Consider the following 25,179-nt stretch of genomic DNA (forward strand, 5'->3'; position numbering starts at 1 on the left):
AGGATCAATGTGATGTCATTCCAGATTCATCCCAGGAGACCCAGTGAGTTGTGGGAACAGAGATCAACTTTGACCCTGTTTGGAGAGGAAATCTCCCTCTCTGATGACGAGGTCATGACACATTATTACTTGATTGACATGAATGATTAACAGCCAGCCCACAAACACATGATCCCGGTTCTATTGATATGATTCAAGCGTGGAATATAAAGGTGAAAAATGATCCAACTCATCATCATAAATCTGTAACACAGAAGGTCATTTCTCAGATTTTCACTGTGATGTCTTCATCTGTTCAATTCAGGTGAAAGCAGATAATACAATCATTCCTGTTTTTTTCCTGAATCAGGTTTCAAAGTGTCAAAGCACATGCTTGAAAAAGAAAAACAGGACACAGTCTTTCCTATGTTAAAGGCAACTCAGTGCATTGCAGTATCAATAGCGGAAGCCTCAGCCATTTGCAATGCAATTAAAAACTCCATTTTCAAAGGCTTTGCTGAGGGTGATAAATGGGCCAGTAATCCCTTAATTGTTCTCTCTTAGGCAGAATCACTGAAATGATAGATGTTTCATTAGAGACTGAGTCAAACTTTAAGTAAATAAAATGAGATGAAGATTTTATTGACATCAGCCAGTATATTGTTATTATCATCAAGCTTCCCAAAAAAATAAAAGCCCGAATGTATTTTCCTGTACGTGGTATCCAGAGATGTCGCTTTGATAGAAAATCCACTGCAGCGATGTAAGGCTGTTCTGGTGATCATTTTCAGGACCATAGACAGTTCTGTTGACTCTGTGTCCCTGTTTCCCTTTGCCTGCACATGTATTAATGTGTATGGGTGTGGGCATCCAGGCATGATGTGCTTTCAACTTTTCATCTCTCACTGTCTGTGCTTCTCTTTGACCTTAAAACGACACAGTTTCTCAGGCGCGCTGGAACTAAAACAAACAAACAAAAAACACCGATAGCGCGAAATGTGAGAAAATGACCCAATGTGGACAACAAAGTTTTCACTCGTGTTGGAAATAACTGCAGTTCTCCGTGTTCACCTCAAATGGTGCAAACGCAGCGGCTCCGCTGATCCCGGGGATCTGCAGCAGCAGCAGCAGCAGCAGCAGCTGGAAGTGTCCGGGCTATTCACAACCACCGGCCACCTGAGACTGCAGTGTTTGTATTGATTCGGCCGGCAGTAGGCTGTATTGACAAGTGCCGCGCTTATTCCGAGCTGCCGTAATTTAGCGGGCTGGGGCTTTTTTTCTTTTTTCTTAAATTTAACGTCAGATCAAGTTTGACCAACACTGGCCCGCGCCGCGCCGGCTCCAATCGGAGTTCAGATCAGCTCCTTCTTCCCTCCGCCAGCCCACCCCTCCTCTCTCTCTCTCTCTCTCTCTCTCTCTCTCTCTCTCTCTCTCTCTCTCTCTCTCCCCTTAGTTGCAAAAAAAAGCTCTGCAGCTGGGCTGCACCTCAATGAACCTAATTGGTGCACTGTGAGCGACCATCATCTATCTGGATTTCCATCGCGCCCGGCTTCCATCCAGAACATATGAATTTGCTTAGACAGAGCCTTTTAAGGAGTTGAACAGATAGGTCGGAGAAAATGGCACAACGCGTGGTTTTGTTCCTACTGTGGCTCTTTGACAGATCGTTCGCAGGATTTCCCAATCAGATTAATATCGGTAAGTGTTTCTGCTGTGTTTAGAGAGGGCTGCGCATTGTGGTTCGCATGTAGAGAAATGAAATGCAACATTGACAATTTCATACCGGGAAGATGTGTAGGTACGGAGCGCGGAGCTCTGCGCAACGACAGACTAACTTAATTTTGCATATGCTGCAAGCTTAAAGCCGCTGATTGTTAAAAACTAAAGCTACATCTGGCGTAGACGGTGTCACTGCGATTAATGTCTGAAAATAAGTGGAGTGTGTAATAAGGAAGCGGTGGAGACGGTCAGCTCGGTCTGAAGAGTTAGGCGCACCGGTCAAATATGCCTCATATTCTTTCACATATAAATGAACCTGCCTTGCATCACTATGGGACGTATGGAGTTCCCCCCCGCTGAATAAAATGCAGTCAAGAGCTTGCACTGGACTAAAAGGCACAGATGTGAGTGTGAAAGCGTTGTCTGATCCATGTGTTTCTTTATGTCTTTAAGGGGGACTGTTCATGCGTTCCACGGTGCAGGAGCACAGCGCGTTCAGGTTCGCTGTCCAACTCTACAACACCAACCAAAACACCACTGAAAAGCCTTTCCACCTCAACTACAATGTCGACAACCTCGAGTCGTCCAACAGCTTTTCAGTCACCCATGCGTGTAAGTGTGCTTCTCTTTCAGCCATGTCCAGATCTCTCACCACTTCGTGTCCACGCAGAACGAGCAGAATTATTTATGTCAAACTCGTACAGTATATGGAGCTTATGGAAGCTCAATCCACGGGAAACAGTTCATCTCACTTCCCAGTGGTTCATCAAGTCTCAGTGGGGATTACGGAAACATTTACAAACACAGAATGTCTCTAATGTACACAGTGTTCTTCCTGCAGTTCATATACTTGGATTTTTACCACAGAATGTCTTGTGTATATCATTTCCTGTCTTGAGTTTTACAGTGGTGATGTTTTTGCAAATGCATGAATTCCACAATGAAAAAAAAAAAAGTTCCCCTGGCAACATTACTGGCCTTGAGGAGAGAATGCAGCCAGTAACACAAACCTTACGTCAAGGACTCAGTGCTGGGGAGTGTGTATATTTTAGTATGGCACAGAATTGGATGGAGGTATCAGGTGATTAATCATTGTATTTATTTTTAATCATAATAATTATTCAGTAAGAAATATCAGTAAATATAATTGGGAACCATTATGTTTTTCATGCTTTTTTAATGGCTGCTATTATTTAGGTGTGGATATCCCATGGTGCAACTGGAGCACAGGGCCATTTTGATTTGTAGCAAGTCTAGCAAATAACTTCCTTTCTCTACACACTCCTTTGGCAGCGGTTTGTTGAAATCAGCAGAAACAGAGTGGGGGAAAGGGAAGAAATAGGGTAGAAAATGCCATTTTGAGGTGTCATTTTAAATGATGGCTTCAGTGTGGCTGAATGGCCGACTCTGGCGACACACAGCTCTGTGTGACTGGTGCCGTTCAGTCCGTCTAACCCCTGTGTGGCACGGTCATAATGGCCCCTCTGACTTTCCATGTGCCAGAGCATCCCCGCCTGCTCCGTCCTCTGACTCCCCCCTGTGTTACAGAGCATCTCCCCCAGCATTGCAGAGTCAGCTCATTAGCACCCAACCCTCATAGCACCTCACCGTGCTGTCATTGGGTGAAAGGGAGGGGGGGGGATCCATAGCTCCCCAACCAATGCCAGCAAATGAGTTGGGCTTAGACCTGCAGAGGAGGTGGGTCTGCACAGTGAGGGAGATGAAGCAGAGCGTCATATCACAAGAAGCAGAGCTGCAAGTGCCCTAACGAAGGCATCCATAAGAAACAATAAGCAAATGAGAGAGAATAAATAATAGATAGTGCTGTGCAATTTCACGCATGTTGAAGAGGAAGGGAAGCATAGGAGAAAAAGGCTTGATATCAAAATCTAATTAAATTCAGGGGCAGACAGAGCTTTAGTGAGAGGAAGGGGTTCCTGTGGGAGCCATGGCCCCGTTTCTTGCTGCCACGTCTTAGCATCTCCATCAGAGCACTGTCTCAGGACTGCCTTGAACTTCAGATAGAAGAAAACTATGAACCTTTAATGACGCAAAGAAACCAGTGATGCAAAATTAAGGAGGCAATTGTCAAATGTCATTGAAATGTTTGGTGAGAGCATCTCTTTCACTTTGATGAGCCTGTTAATAATGGGCTCAGCTTGAAATGTCTGCCCTGCGCTGAGCGTTTAGCCTGCTGCATTATACCGAACAAGGTTTGATACTTGACACAGTCCCCGACTTAATTGTAAAATAATTAAGTAAATAATCAATACACCTTGAGCAAAGACTTCAAACAGTCTGAGTTGCAGAACTACTTTAGAATCTGATTTGAGAAATGTACGATGGAAGACCTTTTTTTTTCAAGATAGTGCCCTGAGACTCTTGTCAAGCTGAGCTCGCAAACCGCAGACAGCTCATGCTGAGCTCACAACAGTCCACAAGCACCTCAGATTGTCTCTACAAATGTAGTGAACAAAATAGAGATGACGGTTATTAAATATCACTTATCTGCTGACTTCCAGGCCTTTAAGGCTTTGCCTGTATACTGAGTTCAGACCTCCTGCGTTCTGAGTTTTACATTTGTCAGCGCCATTGTTTGTACTGCAGGCTGTCACAGTTATTTAGTGGACATTCAAATTCCCTTTGTCATCAATGGCCCCATGTGGATGACTCAGACCTTAGCACACATAGCACACTTCCACTTTATGATCGAACAATCTTGAACGAGGTTTTATAAAAGTGGCATTTATGCGGGTTTGGGGAGTAAATCTATTTTGAGGCAAGCTTCATTGCTTTGATAAAGATGAGATCTGGCTGCCTAAGGCCTTGCAGAATCGTTGAAATGACAGCTTATTTTTTTTAAAGTTTTGTTTTGTTCGGACTACTCTTTTCTCTTATTTTGCTTTAGTGTGTTTTCTCTCTTTACTCAAGCAAAGAGAGAGAGAGAGAGAGTGCCAACGCCATCGACTCTGACTCATCATGTAGATCACTCCCCCTCATTTGCTGTACATCCTTTTAAAAGTAACATTACAGAGGGAGAGGAACAATGGGATGCACATACAGTAATTCAAATTAAACTTGCCAGAGTTTATTTTGCTTTTGAGAAACGAAATATGGAAATCCTTCGGTATAATAAAGGCACAGTCTTGTGTCAGAGCAATTTCTTTCAAGTCAGTTTAAAGCCTTATGCTATTAATTGAATTAGTGACCGGCAGCAAAACAATGTGTGGCTTCAGTAATCCTTAAGGCTTGGCTTTGTACTGCAGAGGCATGGTATGTGCTTTGGTGGCAAGACTGTTGTTGCTTTGAAGTGACATCAGAAATTGTGAAATGTGTAATTACCAGTCCAGGGTCCATAATAGCTGTGGAAGCTAGGAGTCAGGTATGCTCACAGAGGAGTAGTTCAAAGCAAAGGGTACCAGTCTGAAGAAAGCAGAGCAGACAGCATTAATGTTCCTGATGGTCACGGCCAGGCAACTTAATGATACCGCCATCCTTTTCTCTCCTGTTTACCCTTCCTCTTCTTCTTCCTTTACCTGAGGCGGAAAAAAAAAAACCTATCAAGCCCCCCTCTGCCTCTCCGTGCCACACTATTTATTAGATTACTTGCCTTGATTCCTGTTAAAGGCAAATTTTGCAATGCTTGGCTTTTGAATCTCATCTCCCTGATCCTCATTCCTCATTCTGTCATTAAGCTAATGGGCTGTGTCCCCTCTGCCAGCCTTTTTTACATGTGCCTATACCCCTCTTTTATTGAATCCTCCAGGCCCTTAAAGCCAGTAGCAGATGCTTCTTTGGCTGTGCCATTCACCTTCCCTTTGCTGTTAGCTACTGTATACCAAAACTGCATACCAACACTGCCTCGCCCTCAGAGCATGGATAAAGGATGCAGGATAAAACAAGAGCCACTATGATGGCATTTGTTTGTTCCAAATGCAAGAAGTAGATGGAAAAAGCAGTGGGTGAGAGGTGCAATGTGACTTTTTAATTTGAGGGAAGATGGAAGCTGACATTTTGGAATCATCATTTACTTTCTGCTAATCAGAAGATTGATACCACACTTATACCCCCACGGCAGTTTAGTTCGATTTTTGACCCTACAGACAAAATATAATGTTTGAAGTATTTAGCCTATGATAGTTGTATTCTTGTTACCTTACATTTCCCTCTGTTTCCAAACGTTATGGTACTGTAAGCTAGCTTCACTGCTGGCTTTTGCTATTTACTTACTGTACAGACACGAGCTGTTATCCATCCTCTGACTCTTGGCAAGAGAGCAAATAAATATATCTCCAATCATTCATTTAACTTCACCCCAAATGAGTAGCAGTGATGCTAGCAGTTAGCAGTTACTGCTACAGTATTAGCATATCAGTAGACAGAAAATCAATAATTGCGCGTTATTTATGAGCTAAATTCTGGCTGGATGTTGTATTGCACATAATGCAGAAAAATCTTTGGTGATAATGTGTGAGCAAGTTGTCGTGAGTTCACTATCATGACCAAAAACATGTGAAGGGGGGGGAATTCAGATGGCAGCATTAATGTAGCAGAAAATCCAGCTGATGCTTGTTTTTACATCAACGTGCGACGTCAACATCATCGACCAAGGTTATCATGAAGTCTCGCTAACACGGCTCACGAGTCAAATTTTTGTCTAGACAACATCACATCCTTAAAAGTGTTTTCTTCACTGACCTTTACGCCCGCCCAGGCGGCGCTAGCTGCTGCACATGTTGCCCAGAAACACCAACAGCCTCTTTACACTGGCGGCCCGCGCTATGACTGAGCACATGTGGCAAATGGCATATGTTGTGAAGCACAAATGAAAAAGCCCTTACCCCCCCACCCACCAACCACCACCATCTTTTGCATGTATTGTCGTGTATAGCTTTTGGGGTTGTTGTTGGTGTTGGTGGTGTGTGAATGGATGGTAAACAAAGCGACAGGGAGACATGTTTTTGCAGCACATGGCCTGACAGAGACAGGCCATGGTCGAGAGAAGCTCCTCAGGTGATTGTAGCGGTGCCACACTTCTTCTCCTTGCAGCTTGTAACTCAGCTTGAAAGGTGTGACCGGGTGAATGTGGCAGGGGGAAGCTGGGAAAAAGAGTGGGAACAAAGGTGGGAGGATAGAGATGGGGGCTGCAGTAAGAGAAAAGCACAAGGAAAAGGAATTCGATTGAAGACTGCTTTAGAGGTTGCTTATCTTAGAGACTATGCGTGTGTGTGTGTGTGTGTATGAGTGAGTTTGTGTCTCTGTGCGTGTTAGAGAGAGAGACTTCTTCAGGCGATGGGGGTCGTACCGGGACATGCCATCGCAGTCCAGCTGTGTTGGAGGCACAGATGGAGGTTTGTTTATGGATGCTCAGGCATGTTCATATGTACGCATGTGTGCGCACATATGCATGGAGCCACACACACAGACAGAGTGGGCGTGTGCAGTCACATATGCATAGACAGGCACATCCCTGTCTCCTTCTTCGCATTTATCACTGAGTAAGTCTCAGTTTTATACTTCCGTGATGCTCCTCATTTTTCATCCAAAGGAAAAGGTCACAGTAAAAAATATTACTCGCTCCACCGTGAATCTATTTCTACAAAAAGCTAATGCAATTTTGGGAAATACTATTTTGGAAAGAGGCTTGTGTATATGCGAAAAAAACGAAACATACGTCAAGTTTATTCGATAAGCATCGTGACTGCGCAAAAAAAAAAGTCTCTCCGAGAAACATGAGCCACAGGGCAGTAAACGTAATGGTGTGATTTGTAGGCCAGCAGGACGTGCGGTCTCGGAGGCCCGCTGAGGTGGCTGGATGTGGGTCTCAGTCAGATGAGTGGTACAGTAACGGCCCTGGATGAGGTTACATGCTGTGGGAGCTGCGAGGTCTCTGAGAAGGGAGCAGGACAACAGCAGGCGCGGGGTGACTGACAGCACAGTTCACAAAGAGGAGGATGAGGCAGAGAAAGGGTCGAAGCGTTTGTCACATTTTATGATCTGACTGAGGTTTGAAAACGTCTGGCAGAATTATTATCATGGCTTCAGTAAGAACGCCACAGCCACACAGTATAAGAAATTTCCATAAAACTAATATTAATTGTTACTACAAGTGTTCCAGTAATTGCTACAACATTCAACAAAACACAGTCACTTAAGTTTAGTGCTGATGACATTGTGCATTTTGTACAATTTTCTCGAAGTCTTGCTGAAGTGATTGCGGTGGCTGGTACTGTTTGTTGTGGTCACATGAGGTTAAACTATATACAGTGCACAGCAAACACATAAAATGCTGGAAATAATTCAAAGGCCAAACCTCCAAAGGGAACATTATTTTTGACCTAATTTTCTGGTCATGAGATGCTGTCCGCAGTATTTTTTATTTATTTATTTATTTTTTAATTCCGGCATATAGTAGAGGCTGTAATGAGATTCAGAATAGAAAACCGAGAGCACACTCCAAGGCAGATTCAACACAATGAATTTTTAATCAGAATATCAAAAGATCCTCTTAAACCCAACCTGAGGAGAAGCGTTGCTGTCGGAGTGTTATTTGTCTTGGAATCAATGACGCTGGCAGATGTTGTTTGATAAAACAACAGCTTTCCTCCCTCGCTGCCGCGGTTTCTTCAAATCTCCATATATCTTTTACAAACACTGGGCATTTGGCCATTTCAGCAGCTATGGAATGTAAAAAAAAAAGGCGCATAGTGTTGGAAAGATCAGCAGGCAGCTCACATCGAAGATTTACATCACTACTTTTAAACATTTCTCCAGTACTGACACTCATCTGTCTTTTGTGCTGTGCTCAGACCCACCGGGGGGATGTTAGGGTGTCTTTGAGTTCCCTATTGATTTCCTTCATCTATCTGCTCAATTTTCTCTGGGAAAATGTGATAGATCGCAAGTGAGAAGAAGGATTGAGGTGAAATCATCATGGATGGACTGGCATGGCAACCTGAAGATATTATCGCCCCACAATCCAGAGTTATTTCAAATTGTCAACATAGATCCAACGCATGTAAAGCTATATTAACATGATAACTGAGGCTTTTTATATTTTCATGCGTGCTGCAGCAAGTCTGTGCTGCCAGAAGTGCTTTAAACATATCAGTGGACATATGGGACTGTTCATAAAGCTTGATCATTTTGATAGATTTGGTTGGCAATAACATCCCCACATCTGTTAAAACAAGTTACGCCACTGTTGAGCAATGAAAACGCTGATGTTGCTATTACCCAGAATATGTTTTAAGAATAAATAGTGGAACACTGACCCATATGTGAGCTTTATGGCAAAGCCCCCGAATGCAAGGCATAGATCAAGCCCCCTTTTTTCATCAGCAGACATGATGCAACATGACAGTCCATCTATGTGGCGCACATCTGTTCACCACTGTTCAAATAACAGGGTGGATTTTGAACTATAATTCAACAGTGACAGGCTAAGTCTGTGTTCCCTTATTGAAGATGATATCAGCCGTGTGCGTTGTGATGAACAAGAGGAGCGGGGCTGACCATATAAAAAACAGTGATAAACACTAGGAGGAACCACGCAGGAGGAAGCACACAAAAATCTTAGTGCCGCTACTGCATGAGGAAAAACTATTCATGATGAAAAAAAGGCCTGCACATGTGGTGCATGTTAAATAAAACGAACAGGGGGGGCAAGCTGCTATTGTGAACTATTCATCTCAGGTGCATCAGGGATATGTCTGCCAGCAGCCCAGCTCCATGTAATGGCTGCTTTCCATTTTGTTTTCTCAATGAGCAAAACCTCTCAAGGAGAGTGGGGCACGTTGTTTGTGGCAGAGATTATTTTTCATTTCAAAATGTCATTTATCCTCATTCACCATTTGTGAAAAGGCAGGGACAAAGTAAAGAAGGGGAGAGGAAGCGCATTTTCAAAACTTGTCACTATTAAAGATCTCTGACATTGCAGTCAGCATTTTCTTACTTCGACTCCCCCTCTCTGTCTTTCTCATTTCTTTCTCTCTCTCTTTATATATATTTAATCTCTCCCACAAAGCCCATTACAGCTATGTTCCCGCAGCCGTTGCAGTCACACTCAGCTGGCTATTGGCCATTCACTACACTCCCCTACAATACCCGTAATCACTGAATCAGTAATCCTCTACTTGAGCTGGAATAGCACATCGTGCCTCATCGGAAGTTGCTGCATTGGTCTGGCTTCACTGGGTCCAAGAGAAAAAGAAACTCTGTAGTCTTCCTCAATAGGAGCTGCTGACTGCATTGTCCCAACCAAGGTCACACTGTTTGTGACGGAAAACACTTCTGAGCCTTTTGTCATTCCACGAGAACCTGGAGAAAAGCGTTAATTGGCACCTATACTTTCTAATCTTGGCAGTCCTTTCGGGCTGCATTATCAGCTGTTTATTGTTGTGTTGTGTGTGTGTGTGTGTGTGACAGTGTATAATTTCCCTCCTAAAGACAGTCGAAAATATGAAGAGGACATCAGGGCGGTGTTGTGATGAATACAAAACACCAACAGGGAGTGTCATGATGTACTCTCCCAACTAGTAAATATTGGATCACAGTGCGAAGGTTGCTTCCAGCTTCCAACTCTCCGTCTGCCGACTGAGCAGATTGATCCGCACGTTTTTGGCCTGTTTCAAAAGAGGCAGTCGCTAGCAGAGCCCTGCCAAAGCTGCATGTCTGTGCAGAAACAAGGGCTCCATCATAACTGATTGCTTGTGACAGTTCACAGTCGCCGGGCCACTGAAGCATCATAACCTTGTGAAACTAGTGTATGGGCACTCTAGCATAGAGGCTGAAGGAGAGGAGGAGGAAGGAGAAAAAAAAAGATATTAGCATATTCCTTGCAGTGATACAAAGATGCAAATAAGCCATGCCGTGCCATGAATAGGCTCCATGGTTAATATTAAACACATCTTATGTAATGAAAGACATAATGCAGACCAACACCTCTGGAGGCTGGGTGAATTTATAGACAATTACCGCAACTACGATTGCAGTTGAAGATGGAGGACGCCGGCATCGTCAGAGCAGGGTCTGTAAATTTGTTGGGATGAACTACTGATGACACTGAATCACAGATATCTTCTGGCAGGTCTGAGGAGTTAAAACCCAAGCCACTCAAACCACTTTAGTTGTGCTGTCACCATTATAAATGCCAATGTATCTCCGAAGGTTCACTGATTCACATCGAACGGAAGAACTTAATCAAATCTGCCCAAATGCCGTCAAAAGGCCTAGAATAATAATCAAATGGCCATGAATAATATGAATTATTTGCTCGGCTGTAGGCGACTAAAAAGCTCTGAGGTGCTTTGACTCATCCGCCGCTTGGTCACAAGAGGAGGCGGCTGCAGTCGCTGCCCATCAGTTTGTCAGACTTGTGTTAAGAAGGCATATTTACGGGCGCAATAGAGAGAAAACATTGACACAGCGGTGTCGTCTTACTTTACTCTTTTCCACGGTCCTCCTGTTCTTCGAGCTCACTATCCCCATGAGTGAGAATTAAGTGAACATGATGTGCTCGCTCAACCACGACCCCCCTCTGTTTCTTCCTCCAATGGTTAATTCGGAGAGTGCTGTTGTGTGGCTCTTGCCATTTCACACATGGCTACGTAAAACCTGTGGGCGGTTGCTCCCAGGCCACTGTTAATGTTTGTGTGTCCATGCATGACTGTGTGATGAAATATTGAAGTGTTCTATCATCGACCATTGGGTAGCCGCCGGCGTGATTCCTGTCCCTTAATTTTATTTTTTCCTGCCTTCTTTATCTTGGTGGCACGGCTTTATTTTCCGCGGCGTGGCGTGCAGATCAGGAAGGCAAACTTCATCTGGACCCATGACAGAGTTAATCCATCGCAGCTGCAGAATGAAAAGGCCGTTTGGAGTGAATCCATTCCAAAGGCCTCAATAGAAAGCTTCTCTCAGATGCCGGTGCCCTTTGCAGCCCTGACACTGCTAGAATATGATGAAAAAGGACTTGGGAGAGTTCAGTGGCTTAGCTATGTTTATGAGAGAAGGGAATGGTGCAGGAGAGAGGCACAGTATGAGGACGGAGAGATGAAGTGACTAACCACTGTGTTTGTGTATGCCCGTGTGTGCGTGTGTGATGTGAACTGGATTGTAAGTAGATACAGTTTCCCCCTCCCCTCCTTAATCTCCCCTGTCTCCTACGCTGAAGTGAAACAAGTTAAATGTCCAGAACCTGCTGTCAGTCAACGTGTGAGGTTTGATACGCTTCTGGGGATGTGCAGCACACATTCAGGAGCAGACCCACAGTGGCTGTAAAGTGGACAGTAGCCAAAAATAGCACGGTGTCCACTTGGACATTAACTCACCATAAAGAAACTTAAAATATGTGGGCTGGAGGGAAAATGGGACCTTACTTCCTCAATGTGGGTTACAGTAAATGGACAGTCAGGTTGAATAACACACCTTTTTTTAATATGTCAATGGCACAGAAAAGTCTCATCAGACTCACTTTATGCCCCTCCCCCACGTCCTGGCTGCTGCTGCTGCTGCTGCTGCTGCTGCTGCTACAACGAGTCCCATCCCTAAGCTGTAAGGGGATAGACTTTGGGTCTTTTATGCATAAAGAAGCTTAAGTTTGGAAATTGCTCTCAAGTGGCTGAAGTTTGTGAAAAGTCAGTAAACATTTCACTCCCAATTTCAGGGGTTTGTCTCACAGTAAAGCTTTTTAGCCCTTGGATGTCCTGTAGCCGAATGAAATATTTAGCAGTAATGAAGACTTGTTGCATGAGGAGTTTCCTGTCGAAGAATTTGTGCGGGCACAATCCACCAAAGTCTGTGTTCAGTTCAAAATGTGGGAGCAATTTATGTGACACAATCAAGATCTTAAAGCTTCAGTTTGAGATGCTTTAAGATCCTTGTCACACTTTACGTAAGTGTTATATGAGGTAATAATGCAGATTTTATTTATACCACTGCAGGCGCAATCAACTTTTGATTCTGTTGGAAAACTTGCGACTCGGCTTTCAAAACCGTTGGCATGTGAACACCCTGTGCAAGGGCCTGACTTCTGTGCCTGTTGCTCAATTGGATCCATTTATGGTGACGATGCCTCACTCTGGGTTGGAGAAATTATCTTGAACCAATGACCAGAGCCACAAAATACAAACAAAAAACCCCCCAATTTTTAATAAACTGTATTTCCTTTTAACTCTTTCTTTGATGGAAAGAAGTTCCAGTGATGACTGATTATAGTGAGGACTATGATACACAAGATGTGATTGCAAGTTTTTAATCTTATGAGCATCACAAACTACATGTCTCCCTTGCTTTAGGATATGGTGGTGGACATCTGTAAACAAATAAACAAAACCATCTCCAAGCCTTATATATAAGACCTGGCAAGCATTTCCACTGACTTTATCTTGCATGTCAGTGCATTTGGTTTGTATTTAAAACTGCCTTATGTTCAGTCATGTGTTGCAACCCATATCCTAGTAAGTCAAGCTGGCAATGATAGATGACATGACTGCAAACGAATCTCAGGTTATGTCCACATGAATTTGTTTTCATTTTTGCACCACTCCGAAGTTTTGGAGCAAGTAAAACTCAGACTTTTGGGAAATGTAGCTGCTCCTGTTAAAGTTTGAAAATCCTGGGGGTTGTAGTCTGGACAAACAGGTGGAGAGGCACGATGCAGACATCACACCTGCCTAACCAGTCACGACTACCACACAGTGGTGCACACAATATGGATAATGACCAATGGTAACACCACCAATTCGTTTGATCTGAAGGAGCACAGGCACACAACAAGAGAGTAACTGGTGAATAACATCGTCATTATCCATCAGTCAAAAACAAGGTTAAAAGAGGTTGAGAGGCTAACTGATGCTTTAAATAGAAATATAATATTTATCTTAAATGCATTTTGTTTATTTTATGATGAGGAGATCATCTATATCCCACCTTGCAGGTATCCCAAAGCCCCTGACCACACTGCAGCATGGTGACCACATCCGACTGCCACCAAATCACACACAGAACTCTCATCACTGGCGTCAGGGCAAGCCATATGTCCAGACAATGAATGGTGCGCTGAGAGCCAAATGGAGCACATCTTTTCATCTAATGCGAGAAAACTTCTTGCTCTCTTCTCTCCAAGTGGCTACATGAAGTGGGTCTAAAGTGGAGCACCATGCTGAGAATGGTTATTGGTTTTCTTGGGGTGTGGTGGAAATTTGCTTTAGAAAAGTGAGGTGACAGAAGCACAATTTAAGGGGTCTGTATGACAGAGCCCTGAAATATATAGGATTATAGCTCACTGTCATAGCTGTCTGTTCCCCCTCTCTTTCTCTCTCTCTCTCTCCCTTTCTCTTTCTGCCACCTCCAGCATTATCATTCAGGGATGGAGCACCGTCTCAGCAAGGGCACTAATAAGATGAAAAGTGGTGCAGGACTCTACATACTTAACCAGGCCTGGATTGAGGCTGAGAAGGAGAGGGAATTCTTTAAGTGATGTCTTCAAGGTTAAACAACTGGTCCCATCTCCTGTCCTCGTTGACTTATTCTATTATTCTTCACAGAAAGTCAAAGAGCTGGGAGCAAACCGGTCCTGGAGAGGTGCCGTTTAAAAGAAGAAAAAAAAAAAAAAAAGCAGCCCCGTAATCAGGCCTCACAATGCAAATCCCTCAATGGCTGGTCTCGGTTTGTTTCATCACCATAGGATATGAATTGTGACGCATAATTTGATTAGTGACACCGGGGGCAAACGCGGGAAGCGGACCTCGTGAGAGTGGCAGATAGTCATCTCCTCTGTGCGGCACACTCCCAGCTTTGCATGTGAAGTCGTACATGAGACACAGATCTGAAATCCCCCCCAAAGGACAGAAACAACCAGTCAGGAAGCATTACACTCAACTAACTAGGATATGGAAATTTCAAGGTGTCTCTCTGTCCTCCTGTCTTGCAAAAGGAAATTAAAAAAAAGACAAACGCAAACTAGTTTATCAAGCAAGACTGAAGAACAGATACAGTTGATGTACTGTATTCAGGGAGGCAGGAATAAAAGAACAATCCACTGTTTTGATATTGATGGAAAAATAAATGCGCCTGGCAGACATCTTCCACCTTTATTTTGCTAGTTTTTTGTTTGCTTTTTTTTCTTTTCCCAATCATCCAAATAAAAGCAGGAACAAGAGAGGTTTTCAGCTGCCAGGTATTCCTCCTGCTGTGTAGAATTGGATTCAAAACAAGTCAGTCGGGTGCAGCGCTCTGCACCTGAAATATCACCAAGTCTTTACCCAGGCGAGCCCGGCTCTCCTGTAGTCGAGACGAATATTTGAGAAGCGTCCTCTCAAACTAACTGTAATCTCTCTGATGGAGCTGAGAGTTTTCTTCTTCTGTCTTCTTTTCTTAAAGGCATCTGTCATGGAGTCCTAAAGTGAACTGTTTCCTGTGATTCAGCAAAGCTAATCTGCTTAGCTCGTTGTGAAGGCAGAGTCCCAGACCACTTCTGACAGCAACAGTCTGAATGTTTGCTGTTGTGGTCTGACACGTTGAACCCTGTCTCCCTCGTTCCTTTTCCGCAGCTGTCGCGGACGCTCTGCCTCCTCCTACTCGTCTCGCTCCCGCTGTGATGCCGATCGGGCCGTGGTGCGCGTTGGGGGGACACGTCGGCGCCCCCCCTCCCCCCTCCCGCAGCCGCTTTTCCTCGCGCTATCGTGGCGCTAACCCGCACCCATCTTCATCTCGCCATCCCCGTGTTTCCTCCTCGCTTCATGCTCCATTCTCCGCCCTCCACGCTCCGCATTCATCTTCGAAGAAGAGCGCGCTTTAGGCCCGCAGTGCTGATTGGGAGGATTAGTGGTGTGTGAGGGACTTTGTCACCAGCTTTCTGGGAAATCCAATTACAGAATATCATAAGCCTTACATGTTTCATACTCTGCTGAATCCTTACTTAAAAAATGCACACAGCTGTACTCAAAGGGTCAGTGTTTAGCAGCCGTCCTTGCCGTGCGCTGTGCTGACGTCTTCGTGAAGGTGAGAGGATCTTTGAAAGGATAAGACACGTCCTGTAGCACTCCTCTCACCTCTGCATTGCAGCAAATGGTGGACCGCATGAGCCTGCCGAAGAAGGGATTGTTATTTGTTCAGCGTGATGGTCTCGGAGCACGCCTCTCGAGGTGAAGCAAGGGCCAAGGGTTTAGGTCTGTTATCTGCTTGCATAGATAGTCCTTAATTGCATGTGTCAAGGAAATGGCATGCAGCGGACGGTGGGAGGGGGGAAGGAGGGAAGGGGGGCATGCGAAGTGAGATTTCTGCAAGCACTGGTTGAGTCTTAGCAAACTGATTTTCCCCCAGAATTATTCAGCAACCCTTCTGGTTTCGCAGCTCCCCTCACAGCGCTGTTATCTGAACTTTTCAAACGGCCAACATGTTGAACATTTGAAGAGCGTTCTTGTTCAAACCTCCTGCTCTTTTGTCCTGCATAATGATTTTTTATTTTTTTTTGCTGGTCAAACAGAGGGCATTTCCATGATAACGTAGACATCACCACATGTGCAGCTCTTCTGTGGCATCTGAGGTCTGTTTGACCTATGAAGTGCTTTCAGCCCAGTGTGTTGCACTGTGTTCAAACAAAAGCACGATGGAAAGGCCTTGAAGGTGAAAATATCTGTCAGAAGGAGATGGAGTTGAGAGTCATTGACACCCTTTGGGATTGTTCACTAGCCACTCACATGAGAACAGGGCTATATCATCAAGATGGCAGGTAGGAGGAGAAGGAGCCGGTGGCTGAAGGGCTGCAGAGAATAACAAGAGAGGAAAGAGAATAGTTAATGAAGTCCAGTGATAGGAAGTACGTGCTTTGTGGGGCACATCTGACTTGAGTAACTCTGCTCCTGGGGTCAGTTTTTCATCTTTGCTGCACGATATACATGGTAATTTGGAGCAGTCAAACCTTCGATGTGTCAGGCATTATTAATGTTACAAAGGTTTTGAATGCTAAGTAACATGCAGACAATGGATGACACTTAATCCTATGAATTTCAACCCGTAATTCCATCTTCAATTTCAATTCATGAGAGAGAGTCACAGTTATCAAGCCTGTTTGAAAGATACGTCTTATGAAATAACTTTTCATTCAAAATGAACTCTGAATATTTTAGTGTTAAATCCTTGCACATTAGATACTAGAAGATTATAGATATCTGAGATGTCCTAAATAACCAACCTTTTATATTGAATGTTTTCACTACAGCCTCTCACCTGTCATAGAGTCATGGCTTTATTAGTGTTTCAATTTAAGCCATTTCATTTAAGGGACTTTTATGTAAACCATGGGGTCTAGCCAGTAATTAGAATTCATTCACATCTCAGAATTGTTTAGTTTCAATGAATATTTGGTCGATAAAAGTTCTAGTTTGCATAGAGGTAATCCTCCCTTGGCTTCCTTTGGCAAACCTGCAAAGATTTGACAAACACAATCATATCACGTAATTCGGACTTGATTCCTCTGCTTTTTAATTATATCTTTCTTGCTAACAGAGCAGTCCAGTTTCGACTTATTAAGACTATAACTGTGGTTTCAAATTGTGCGTGAGCCTTCCATTCGGATGCTCAAGCACAGTGTGATATAGAATAAGTGATTTTCTTATGGATAACTTCCTGATGCTTCAAAGAGAATGTAAATCATGCTAACCAGAGTTTGAGTTTAAATTTTATGCTTTCACCCAGATTTCCATAATGCCCTTTTCAACTGGTTACACTGCTTTGCATGAAGCTCGGGAGTATAATTAAAAAAAAGAGAGACTAAACTTAAATTTAAATTGTATACTTATGCGCCGATCTCCATTAATTCCATTAGAAATAACAATATGTTTGTTTGATCATATTGTTACCTGCTGCCTGTTCTGTTCTGTGAACATTATTTCATTTACTTGGCAAGCCATGTGTTTGAGACCAGTAAACACAAAGCAAAGTTAATTTTCTTACTTGTGTTTAATTAAAACGTAATCCCTGTGCTATCCTAATAATGCTTATCCAATGCAGTCTTAGTCAGCTTTAAACAGCATAACATTTCAGTTTGCTCATTCTCACAAACAGCTCCTGCTATATTTTAAAGTAAATGTGGTACGATTCATTTGGTGTCCTAAAAATATGAGCAGCAGGGGTGTCAGAAATCTACTTTACACTAGTTCCTTTGATAAAATAAAATCTTTATGTATTTTCAGAGCAATAAACCATGTGTTATTTCACACATTGCATTTGGATCGTAAGTGTAACTGTGAATAAGAAACTTGATAAAAATCACACATGTGATTGCCACGTTGGAATAAAATTATGTTTCCTCAAATATTTGACATGTTTTCCGCCTATCCAAGCACCAGAGAAACACACACACACAGATACACTTCTTCTTTGTGTCTAGCCAGCAGCATCACAGGCAGCCATTCAGCATCCTCTCTGATAGAGACACACTAATCTGACCATTAAAGTTACTGCGCAGTAACCTCCTTTGATGTGACTTTTACTAATGTAAAAGCAGAGAGGGAAACGCACTGGGTGCTCTCAGTCTGCAGCTGTATACACTATACAGACCCCATAAAACTTACACATTCATGCTCTATTGCAGGTCTACCTGACTACAGTGTGAAATATGAATCTTTATATGAGGGCTGTAGAGAATGCATGCACACACAAGACACATCTTGATGCGAGCACCATGCAAGTTTATTCAGCCATCAACAAAGTTTTCAAATCAAAATTGACGGAGGAAGTTATAAACCTGTCTCCGTCATGTAGGGATGCTGAGCTCCAGGCGAACAGGCCTCGGTGACGGAGCGTCCCTGGGCCTCCCTATCATCCATCATACACTCCAGCAGTCAAACACACATGTACATACATAAAGACGCACACGCTGATGCAGCCCTGAACCCGCCTGCGGATTGCTTGTACTGCAGATGAGGTACTTAATGGAGGGGTTTCCCGATCTGGCAGCAAGAGAGGGGAGGGGAGAAATTTGTGGGTAAAAGAGCCACTTTTGTTTTAGATGCTGTAAAATTTGAAATGATAAGTTGTGTTATAGCCTGTGACACAGTGCAGCTAAATACAACATCACAATATCCAATATTTTTTTCGGACAAATTCAGGCAAAATTTACTGAGGAATTAAGCAGAGATAAGCTGTTTTCCACTGTTACACAGAACATCTCAGAGACTCTTCACATGAACACCCTGCTTGTTTTTTGAATTTTTCGTGGACTTTAAATTGGACATCGTCTCATAAAACGTTGATGTGTTCAGTGAGCCAGAGACAAGTCCAGGACAAATTTACTGGATGTAGTTAACGTGTTTTTTTTTTTGTTTGTTTGTTTGCTCTCTCTCTTGACAGCATGCCTGCCGCTCTCATTTAACCCAGCAGATAATTTGAAGTGCAAATAGATTGTAGATGTTGATGCAGCAGGACGAGTAACGGCTTCCTTTCAACGTTTGACGGCACCATCGCAGTTGAGTTGATCTTGAATCTAGGTCTGCCATTTGAGTTAACAGTTTGAAGCACATCACATCTCTATATGACAAGAGCCGATGCAATCCCCCAGGGCACTTACGAGCTATCTCCCTGTGACAGCATCCCTTTTTACAGAGCAGGAGAGGCTGGTCCTGATGTTGGCTGGCGGAGAGGGGGTGGGGGCGGGGGCTGTCCGGGTGGGTACCAGCAAGAGGAGCTACGAGGACCAGAGGGAGGAGGACACCGAGGCGCAGGCGGGGGAAATGGAGGACATGTGAGGAGAAACAACAGAGCCAAAGAGAGAATGCGAGAATGTGGGTTTTGTTCAAAGACGAGGAGGAAAATGGCTAAAGAGATACAATCATCGTTGACATTTACAGTTCCCGGCCCCCTTCCCAAGGCTGTGCAAGGCTCTGGCTCATGGGCCGCGAAATAGCATGGAAATCATATACTTTGAGAGCATGAAAAGGTTTCTGTCTTTTTTTCTCTCCTTAATGAATTAGCCTAGCTTGCCTGCAGGATACCGTATATCCCTCTGAACTAGCATTCCAGGCCAGCCATCTCAAGTGATGCATCAGAAACGTAACATCCCTGTAGCACTGCCGAGTGTCCTGATTATAGAAGGGAATGAGGGCGGCACACTGTGTGTGTTTGACCAGTGAACTGGAGATGGGATGCATGGTTCCCTGCAGCAGGAGGGGGGAGGGGGGAGGGGGAGGAGGAGGCACGGTTAGCTGCAGAGGAAGAAAAAAAGAAGGAAAAGAGAAAGAGCTGATGAGAGAGAATTATCGTTGTGTTGTTTACCGCTCAGGCCTCATGCAAGCTCCTCTAATGACTGTGTGTACATGCACATGGTTGTTTGAGGACTTGTGAGTGAATTAGCATTACAAAAATTCAAGGTGACAATCATTGAATTATATTAACTGATGTGTTATTTCTTCAGAGCTAGAGACGGGCTGGGCCTCCTCATTTCCACCTACAGCACAACATGTATTTCATAATTACAGAGAGGGATGAAGCCACGGCTGGGATTTCTTTTCGCCATAGCACCTCCTTCCCTGACAGTACAGTAGCCTACTTTTTTCTTTTCTTAAAGTGAAGTCCAACACCAGTCTCTGCTCCACTGATGGAGCGGGGGGATATTATGGGGGAAACAGTGTGAGAGGCGAAAGAGAGAGGGGCACTCAGGTGGAGAGAGATACTGCCACGCTTGAGGAGGATGTATGCTTTGGGGGATGACCAGATGGCTGAGGCAAAAGACAGGCAACAAAAGGAGAGGTCAAATAGAGTGGTGAGGATAGAGGAGAGGAGAGAGACGGTGAGGCGTGGAAGTAGGAAGGGATCAGTACTGCATGGAGAGACATCTCTGGGAAAAACTGAGTGAGGGGACACATACATATACAGAGTGTGACTCTAAATCCAGAACTTTCCATATATACAACTTTTCAGCTGAGTGGAAGATATTGGTCCAGGCGACACAAAAACTTCCTCTGTTCAGCTTCGTCAAATATGTTTCTGTTGATTGCTTCTTTTTTTTTTTTTTTGTTATTCCTTAGTAATGAACTTGTCAGTTTATATGTGCTGCTCATTTGCTCCGCTGTCTTGCTATTCACCTTTGACTGAAAGCATTAGACTTTATTAAAAAATTTGAAAGGTTAAGGGATTCACATGCACGGCAAATTAGCGAGGTGGAAAACTGGTGCGGCTTCTAACAGAAATGTAGATTAATTAGAAAGCTATAATGTTATACAAAAATATGCAAATTGAAGACGAAATTTGAAAAAGCCCCACTTGCTCGTTCCTCACAGATGATCCCCGGCTGTTGGCGATAAGAGCCAACGCGTCTTTGTTTTCCTCCCTCGCTGTGTGAAACAGCAAATTGTTTTCTCGCTATTTTCTTAACAGCAGTTTGTAGGAGTCGGCGGTAGACGGCTGCAGCTTGCCTTGCCAGAGGAGGGGTCATTTCTACTGATGCTGGTGACACGTTCACTTCATCAAACTCCATCAACAGCACAGCTAATGTTAGCTCCACCTGATTTACTGTCAGCTCCGGCCCACAGTGTATAAATGCCTTCAGAACGCATGGCGCCTCGACATGCGGTGCGGCTTGTTAGCCTCTGACCGGGGGAAACGGCTCAGAGGTTTCTTCACAGCTTACGGCACTCCACCGAAAATCAATAACACTGCTTCCATTAATTGTATGTTTTCTTACACTACCTATAGTTGCCTCTCTTCATGGCAGTGTATGTGCATGTGTATGTGGAGGGTGGCCCGGTAAAGCCGTATTAAGCCGTCAGAAGTGATGCTCACAGAGGCGGACTCTGCAGAAGGTGTTGAATTGTCACAGGGGGAGTGTGCAGCTCTCGAAGCCAAAAAGAGTTGAGGAGGCTGGCAGATCTGGTTCAGAGAGACCGGCTGGTCTGTGCCCTCGAAACAGAACAGGTCGGTCCTTGTGTAGAACATCCTCACCGCCACGGGAGAACCTTTGTGCGTGCAGCTCAGGTTGCCCTCGATGGCATCGTCGCTCATGGGATCCCCCTGCAACACACAAACCTTTCCACTGCTATAAGGTTGCCACACTGAAAAGCATGAAGCACAAAGACATAGTATCACTAACAGGGGCAAGATGAGAGCATAACAGAAGACGGGAGAAGAGGGTATAGGGAGAGAGAGTGTGTGTATGTGTGTGTGTTTTGGACATATCTGTTATTGAAGCACGGGCTTGCTCAAAGCTCAACCTAATAAGCGGAGGACAGCTGAGCGGAGAGAGAGAGAGAGAGAGGCTGCCAGATCTGGTCCCCTAGGATAGGTTCTGTGTCAGTACTGGCCCAAATTAAGAGAGAGTGCAGAGAAAACTGGGCCTCGACGAGGTTTGGAACTCCTACTGGCTCCCATTCAGTGAGGGAGATTGCACCATTCACCCTGCAGCACTTACCCACAATACTGCCGTCCATCTGTTGATTCACTTATCAACACGCTGTGGTGTGTGTGCGTGCCTGTGTGTCTCTGTGTGTGTGTGTGTGTGTGTGTGTCCATGACTGTATGCCTGCATCTGTGCGCGTGTGTGTGTGTGTGTCACTGACAATGGATGCTTATACCTTGGGAGAGGTGTCTGTACCCGGACAGATAGGGAGGAAATAGAATTAAAAAAAGGAGGAGGCAAATCCCAGCAGTGACTAGATCTCTCATTCACACGGCAATTGTGCTTAAGAGCTGATGTCATGTCGTCCTCTGAGCATAAGAAAGGTTTGCACATACTGACGCACTGTCACGGGCAGAAAAAGAGAGAGAGAGGGGGAAAGAAGAAAAATGTTTATCGCGTGTGTGTGTGTGTGTGTGTGTGTGTGTGTGATTGAATCTTATGCTTGATTAGGATGGGAAAGTACAAACTGTCATGTCGGTGAGGACTTGAGCTCGCTATGCCTGATGTAAACTAGCATACAGCTGAACTGGATATCCATCAGCCAATCAGAGCCAGATATTAAACGCGGGCATTGCGTAAGACTGGATCGAGTCTTTCCTGCATGTCATCCAACCCACTGTACTGGAATATTCTCAGTGTTTACGGATGTTAAGAATGCTTGATTACTCAGCGAGGACACTTGAGAGTCAGTCAAAAGAAGTGAACACCCATTCATGATAGGGTAATAAAGGAAAACACACCTGTAGCTCTGATTATTAGTTTACACATAAATGGCTTTTGACTGAATGGAAGTCGCTCCTGTCTGACGATTTATGCTGTCCCACTGGAGTGCATGATGAATACACAGGCAAATGAAAGTTGCTCTCTAGAAATGTCATCAGATGTGCATGCTGATTAAAAAAAACCAGCTTGTATTACTGACATGTTGACACCCTTGAAGTGCTTGATATAGATTTGTTACAGTGAACACATTCTTCTGATTGTGTGACTGTTTATTTTCTTTTACCTTCCGTCATCTCAAGTAGCAATTTCACTAAACGGTATCTGTTTTCTTCTGCAGCTTGTATGAGAGGTGGTTTGTTTTGCTTAATAGTCGACTTTCAGGGTCAATTTTGTACTTCAGATGTCTGTGTGTATGTGTGTGTGTACCTGACACATTTTATACCTTATTTTCCTCCTGATGAGATCAGGATTTATCCAAAGATGCCACATACAGTATATAATGATAATAGTAAGTAGACTATTATTTATTCTGCGGAGTACAAATGGAGTATAAAGTGCTTTATTACACAGCAATTACTGGCGGCTTGTTGTTGATATGAAAAGATAGAAAAAAATTAACAGGTAAACATGTTAAATGTGAATGTAAAATGAGTAATATTAATATGAAAAAAATATGTACTCGACAGAACCTCTTTTCCCAATGGTCACATATGCACCACAGGTTTTGATTATACCGTAGTCAGCCTCTTCCAGGATAACCACCATCTTTGGTGGTGCTACTGGAGGAGGGGGGGGGGGAGGGGAGGGGAGGGGGGGGGCATGCATGCACGTATGAATTTCTTCCAAACTTCTCAACCGACCTCCAGCATCAATTTTTAAAACAGCATTTAGAAAGAATTGCTGCAGTGTATAAGAGAGCAGTAACGAGAAACGTTTCTGAACTATTTAAAGGCTGAAGTGAAGAGAGATGATTTTAGATTTCTTTTTAAAAATGCATAGTGAGACGGCTCCTCTGATATCCATAGGTGGTGCGTTCAATGAGTCCCCGGTTTCCCTGTGGGTGTTGCTGGGTACTTTGAATAGACCAGCAGTAAATTATTTCTGTGTTTTTGAAGGTATTCAGTAAAGCAGAGGGTTTCTCGCTTATTTAGGTTGAAGTACATAAGGAGGCAAACCTTGTAATCAATTCTGAATAGAACAAGCAGGTGTAACTGTATAACAACGTGTATCTGCAGCTGATATTGTGGCTTCAACAAAGACACGCACCTGAGGTCATTGTGAAGTGAAACAGCGTTCCTCTTTCACTCGAGGCAGAGAGAGCTGTCTTTTTCAGCTCCTTTCGTGGGAGGTAACAGAAGCGGCGGCAGGCAGCGGCGGAGCTCACGGCTGCTGTGAAACGCTGCAGTGACTCCACTGCTGTGGATGAGGGAACTGAGTGATAACTGGTGGGAGCTCCTGGTAGGAGCTGGAGACCTTTTGGTGAACGGCGTGATGTTTTTGTCATTTGGCTTTGCACTTCCCTTCAAGCACAAACACATAAAAACACGGCACCGCTTGCATTTACACCTACAGGACTCCTGCTGCTGATATCCTGTCACAATGTGAGCCAGCCTGCTGCCACATTCACTTCACCTTGTGATGCAGTGCACTTTGTGTGTTGTATGCATCTTCCATCAGATAACATATCTGAGTCTGAATATTAATACTGGGTATGAATTTCTATGTTGCGACCAGTGGGGATTGGTATCAAGCTTTAGGGCTGCAACTGGCAATTATTTCCATGATTGATAACTCAATCAAAGGGGTTGTAGTCTCAAAACCCAGGCTAAGATAACCCTGATGACATCATTAGGGTTATTTCTTCAGACTACGGAAATCTCTCTCCAGAGCCCCAGAGGCCATCACACAGGCTGAGCAGAGGTCCTAATGACGGAAGTTGAAGTGGAAAATCTGTGGAATGCTCCTTAACTGACTAATTCTGTCTGTAAAATGTGACAAAACAATGAGAAATGCCCGTCGCAATTTCCTAAAGCGCGAGATGACATTATCATTCTGCTCATTTTGTCCTAGTGATGTTCTCAGCCTGACAGTCTACTTTCACAACAGACAAAGAAGAGCAGCTCTTCTCTCCTCTATGATTTGGATTTTGTTTAAATCCTACTTTTTTTTTGTTAACATTACACTGAGAAATATGGCAGTATTTTTATCCACATGCTTGTACAGTATATGCTATGATATGTCCATTATACATTAATCAATCAAAACAAGTAGAAGTTGTCATACTGTATGTAAATGTCTCAAAGTTTATTTGTTTATTTATTATTACAGGATCCCAATTAGCTGATGTTGGACATCCAGCTAGT

At 43.9% G+C, this 25,179-nt stretch overlaps 1 protein-coding gene across 3 annotated transcripts in view; it reads left to right on the forward strand.

Annotated features, from left to right (window-relative positions):
* Positions 1 to 1,430: 1,430 nt before the first annotated feature.
* LOC146980038 (glutamate receptor 3) overlaps positions 1,431 to 25,179 on the forward strand; it is a 77,235-nt gene continuing 53,486 nt past the window's right edge. For all 3 annotated transcript variants that reach the window (XR_015036928.1, XM_085790118.1, XM_085790119.1), the window contains exons 1-2: positions 1,431 to 1,677; positions 2,152 to 2,310. Coding sequence is in view for 2 of the 3 variants with exons in the window: in XM_085790118.1 (XP_085646244.1) it covers positions 1,599 to 1,677; positions 2,152 to 2,310 (238 nt within the window). In the remaining variant the exon portion in view is untranslated. The remainder of the gene's footprint in view (positions 1,678 to 2,151; positions 2,311 to 25,179) is intronic.

Source organism: Trachurus japonicus, chromosome 10, assembly GCF_045865225.1.
Source record: "Trachurus japonicus isolate A0001 chromosome 10, Traja_1.0".
Lineage (NCBI taxonomy): Eukaryota > Metazoa > Chordata > Actinopteri > Carangiformes > Carangidae > Trachurus > Trachurus japonicus.